General features: G+C 36.9%; 1 protein-coding gene across 1 annotated transcript; it reads right to left on the reverse strand.

Moving 5' to 3' along the window:
- Positions 1-3626: 3626 nt before the first annotated feature.
- On the reverse strand, positions 3627-5607 carry LOC106299629 (F-box/LRR-repeat protein At3g62440-like). The gene is given in 6 exon segments (XM_013735688.1): positions 3627-4056; positions 4143-4280; positions 4716-4992; positions 4994-5327; positions 5330-5537; positions 5539-5607. Coding segments are annotated over 6 exon segments (1326 nt in total). The 3' UTR covers positions 3627-3756.
- Between the last annotated feature and the right edge of the window lie 344 nt (positions 5608-5951).

The raw sequence follows: 5951 nt of genomic DNA on the forward strand, positions 1-5951 counted from the left end.
GCTCCAGGAAAGGAGCTGGTTCAATGCAAAACAGAGCATGTGCTACATGGCTCATTCGGTATGTGAGATACCGGTTCAAAGTGGTTATGAGTTGATGACGTGGAGACATCGACTTAGAAGATCTTTGCTGTGGTGATAAGCTTGAGAAGATCTGCTGTTAGCGTAATATGAGGAGAAGAGAATATTATGTAACAGAGTATATAACTGTGACGAGATAGTAGATCGATGTTACGGTTTTTGTAGATTGAAAAGAGCAAGTGTAAGAGGCTGTTCTACACTGGCTTACGTTGTAATAATTGGTGTAGTTCGATCACCAGTGTGGTTGGATAGATTAAGAATTGGTCCGTAACAAGTCAGGGTTGACGTTGGATAAGTCGGATTAGACAGATCTTTTAAGATTGTCTAAAAGATTCTTAATATAACAAGTTGTGTTCTTGAAAAGTGGTTCAGTTCTTATACTTTGGTATCCGTTTGATCTTTCAACACACCTGTTTGATTCAACGCAACAAACATATTACCTAAGTTTAGGTTTCAGAAAATATCCCACAAAATATCAAACAGAACCATACATAAGTTTCTGGCCAAACTGAAACAAATTAAAAACAAATTACAAGGTCTTCTTGCTTCTTCTCGTCGACCTGGGGTTTGTCACTTCACCAGTTCACCTAAATGGGCAATATAAAAATAATCAGCAGAAGACTACAATGAAACACTAACACTACAAAACACTAAAAGCAAATTACAAAGTCTTACAGCAATTGTTGTTTCCTCTACACAAAGAAACGATTGACAAACAATTAAAAGTTTTAATGATCACTTACTATGTTGATACAAATGACTCAAAGGAAGGCAAAGTTTCATCTTCACAAATGTATTCAGCAACTTCAGTATCTGTCCAACAATAAGAGTACATATTAACTACTATAATAATGAATGAAAAAACAAAACAGTGACTTACCATTGTCATATGGCTCAAAACCTTTAAGCCAATTTCGAGCAGATATCAAGGCTTGAACGTTTTGTGGGAGAAGACAGCTTCGGTACTTGTTTAAAACCCGTGAGCCTATGCTGAAGGAGGACTCAGATGCAAATGTGGTTATAGGATGCTGAGAAGATCTGAAGCCATTATAGCTAACTCTCCAAAGCGATGAGAATTGTTTTTCCAATAAGCCAAGACATCTAAGCTTGCAAAGATCTTCATGTCCACTACTGGCTCTTCCAAATACATATCCAATGCAGATTTTCCACTAGCATTCACATTCTTCTTGCGAAAATTGTGGAAATCCTTCATAAACAAAAAACAAGCGATGTGTAAGAAAAACATATTTTCAAGTCAGTAATATAACTATGAGTATAGAAAGATGCTTACATCATAGGGAGAGCTACTGGATGACTCAACTCCAGCCACTATATCTTCACTGGTCGATATAGAACTTTGGGCTCCTGCCTTAGAATAGGCTGTGAAAAGCTGTTTCAGTTTTGCATGCACATGATCCACCTTTTGTTGACAAGTAGTCTCATCCAGCTTTGAGAAACAATACTCCAAGAGTGATAGCTTGAACCTAGGATCAAAAACTGCTGCCATTGCAAGGATCTCACTGTACTCATGCCAATACTTATCAAACTTAGTCTTCATTGCCTTAAACATCTCGTAAATTACAACTTCTCCACTGTTCTCATGTGATTTCAGCCAATATTCAATCGTGTACACTTGCATAAAGTAGAGGTTGGAGGTAGGATAAGTAGAACCAGATATCAAATTGGTTATCTCATCAAAAGGCTGAAGCAGTTCACAGATTTGAGTTCCCAAATCCCACTCGGCTGATGTAGGCAGAAGCTTGTAGTTTGGATCCATGCCTTGGTAACTATCAAATGCCAAACGATATCTGATAGCTCTTTCAAGCATTTTAAAGGTTGAATTCCAGCGAGTTGGAACAACTAGAGTCAAACCAGCCCTCTGATCAACTCTAGCAGACTCTGCACAGCTTGCAAACAGCTTACGTCGGCCCTCAGAAGCTTGAACATACTTGATGCTCTCTCTGATTTTTCCTAAAGCATCACCCATCACCTTAAGCCCTTCTTGGACAATCAGATTCAGAATGTGGGCAGAGCATCTTACATGGAAGAACTCGCCGTCACATACTAAATCGTTTTGTATAACAAGCTGCTTCTTCAAGATGTGTTGCATGTTGTCGTTGTTACTTGCATTATCTAGAGTCAAGGAGAACACTTTCTTCTCAATATTCCCCCATTCTTTCCACACTTCTATCATTTTCATAGCCAAATCTATCCCAGAATGAGGAGGCGGCAGAGCACAAAAACACTATATCTTGTTTCTCAACTTCCAATGTCTGTCCACATAATGTGCAGTCAAACACATATACCCTTCCACAGTAATGGCTGTCCAGAGATCAGATGTGAAGGAGATTCTACCATGAATCTGAGATAACTGTACTTTCAACTTTGCCTTTGCCTGCTCATAAAACGTGTAAACATCTGCAGCAGCTGTTTTTCTCGTTATAAAGTTTTAGGATTTCTGGGACCCTAAAAATTTATTTCATGGTAGTTGATTTCTGGGTCTCAGGTTCATGGTAGATTAAAAAGAAAAAGATTTAAACTTGTAAACATCTACCATGAATCTGAGACCCTAAAGACTTTGTGAAAGCAGTTTCTGACCTTGGATTTAGTTCCTCATTAAAGGTTAAATCTTTTTCTTTTTAATCTCTTTACTCTTCTTTTCTTGAAGTTTTACTATAGAAAAAGAAACCCATTTGGTTCTTTGTGCAGGACTTCTCGAATAAGATGTTCATCTTGTTGCATTTTAAGAAAAAGGTTAGGTAAAGATATTTCATGTATTTATTTTTGGTTACTCTCTGAGCTTGTTATGTACTTCAGTTATAACATTTTTTTTTTAATCTTGTGGTTTATATAGGAGCAGCTGAATTCAAATAAGAAGAAAATAGAGTGGCCCGAGTTGAAAGCATGTTTATATAAACGTCGATAACATTGGTTTTCTATCATGGAAGATCACACAAGAGCATGTATTATTTAAGCATTATTTATTTTTCTTAAAACGCTCAGACTTTCATCTTTGTTTACGAAATTTTGTAAGAGAGAATCAATCACATTGGTCTTTGAGTAGAAAATGTTATAGAATTTTTGTTACACGCAACTGGTTTTCCTTTTGACATAGTAATAAGTGTCATTTTCATCATTCCGATTTTGTGCTTTGGTTTTGTTTCTTGATCTTTGTGTTTATTGCCAAAGAAGAATGGTTTTGTTTCTTGATCTTTGTGTTTATTGCCAAAGAAGAAGAAGCTAAAAGAGTGATTCAATCAATGTCTTTATATAGTCAAATGAATCTGTTATCTGTATGCAAATGGTGCTATTGATATGAGAATGAACAAGGTTCAGTATTTTCTTAAAAATATTTATTTGAGCCGAGGCACCCGTATATTAATTTTATGGCTGGAACTTGCTCACTGATGGCTGTTAGAGATGGAGATCAGGTTAATACAGACGAAAACTCGCTGGAGAAAAAAGTAGAGGAAGCTTCTTCTTCTTCTGCTGCTAGTTTAGATGATGATTGTTTTATTGGTTATAAAGGGAAATGAGAGAGACCGGCTTGAAACATGTTAACAAAACATGTGAAAGATACAACACCAACAGCATTCATGATCTCATACCAACCATAAATTAGATTGTATCCTAACAGCAGACTTGACCAAAAGCAGGAAAGATTAGAGTTTGCTCCTATTAACTCTTTCGAGAAAACTTGACTTTGACTTTGCACTTGGTGGAAGCTCTGGGAATCATTAGCAGATCCGCCATGATTTTCAGCTTTGCGTCACTTGATGCTGCCTTAGCACGAACCTCCACCAGCTCGAGACATGATAACTTTCCCAAGAAATGCTCCATTTGCCCCAGCACGTTGACAGAACCATCGTAACAGTTTATCTTTAGCACCTCCACCGGACAAGACAATAGGAAAGAATATCCTGACACGCACTCGCAGACCACTTCATCTGTTCGAAAATATTCGTAATGAAGTGAATCCTAAAACAAATAAAGAAATATTACAACTGAGATTCAAGATTTTCAAATAGCAAATAAGTGATAACTGTTGTCATATATATACCTACCTCGATGATGAGAGTCTTAAGATTTGGAAATTTCATCATCAGATTTGGTACAGAATACCAACAGACGTTAGAAAGTGCAAGAGATAACTGAGACACCTTTTCAAACATTGGGGCTGTTTCATTGAACACACCAAACATCTGACACATTAAACACAAAAAAAGGTCAAATCTCCAAAATAATACATTTCTAAGTTTATGTCACAAAAATAGCCTTCAAAAACTAAAATGACCAGAATAGCATTTTATCTTTTAAAAAATTTAATTTTTTTTTATTTTTCAAAATTTGAAATCTTATCCCAAAACCCCACTCGCCAACTCTAAACCTTAAAACCTAAACTCTAAACCCTAAACCCTAAACTCTAAACCTTAAATCCTAAACTCCACCCCTTAACCTTAAACCCTAATGTCTAAATTAATTTACTGCTATTTTGGTCATTTTTATTCTTAAATGCTATATTCGTGACAAAAACTTTTTTAGTGCTATCCTAGTCATTTTCTCAAAAAAAAAATCCATCAATCAACAAGATTATGACTAATACAAAACATATCTTAGAGATAGAGAGCACAGTTTACCTCCACAGCTTCAAAAGTTAAGTTCAAAATCTCAACGTTTTTAAAACCAATAATGAGATTAATGGGATTGAAAGTGTTTGCATGCTCTTCTTGCCAGACAGCTTCCTCATCCGCACAAAGATTGAGATTAGCTTCAACAAGTGAGTCGAGATTAACAGTTGGATACTCCTTAGGAACATAGTCAGAATAGTCTAAGTAGGTTAGAGCAGGAGTATCAAAGCTAATGCTGTCAAACTCATAAGCAAGGCCCCGAGGATCATCTATTATACCCTCCTCATAGTAAGCCTTTGATCAGGGTGGTACTAGAGACGGTGCAGCACCATTTCCAGCGTTCCCACTCGTTACCATTCATCACTAACTCTTGGAGAACAGGGGAAACAGAAAGAAGCGTTTTAAACGTGCAGCGGCCATCATCAACACCAAAGAACCGAACAGAGTCAAGAAAGAGAGACTTGAGAGCTGGAAGAAAAACACCCGCAGGGAGAGCTTCAATCAACAAACCAGACCCTAGTTTCATAGTGGAAACTGTCTTGCAGGCAAAAACATGACAAGGCAGTGAATAGTGTTCTTCTCTATCAACTTCGATATGGAGTTGAAGAACAAGAAGACCACATGACGGAGACAACGATTGATAAGATCTTCGTACTGCGCTTCATGTTTACATTTGAGTGAAAATTTGCGGACACGAGAGCTGACAGGTAGAGCCAATACTAGATCCACAAAATCCTTGAAACCTACAAGTGAGCGACCATTGAAACGAAGCTTCGATATGATGGTAAACAGATTACGCCAACGTTTTGAGAGAAGAGTAGCGAAAGCAGCATTCCTTTGCCGAGAGAAAGGAGCCAATGTGGTGAATTATATCATCTGGTAGATTACTGATTCTATCCATTCACCACTGAGAAGAAGAACAAAGTCTAGACCCTCAAATCAAGCACAAACTAGATTACCTTAATCAGAAAGGCATAGAATAGGGCTCTTCAATATGGTAAAACCGAACCGTACCGAATCGAACCGAACCGAAATAGCCAATATAGTTTGGTTTTGGTATATACCATATAAACCGAATGGATATATTTTTTTATAAAAACCGTAGGATTTGGATATGGTTTGGTATATAACCAATTAAACCGAATAAACCGAACAAAACCGATTAAAAGTAGAAACATGTAAATATGTATCTATTTTATAACAATACATGAAAATCTATTTGTTACATAAGTTAAATTTGTGTTA

Source organism: Brassica oleracea, chromosome C6, assembly GCF_000695525.1.
Source record: "Brassica oleracea var. oleracea cultivar TO1000 chromosome C6, BOL, whole genome shotgun sequence".
NCBI lineage: Eukaryota > Viridiplantae > Streptophyta > Magnoliopsida > Brassicales > Brassicaceae > Brassica > Brassica oleracea.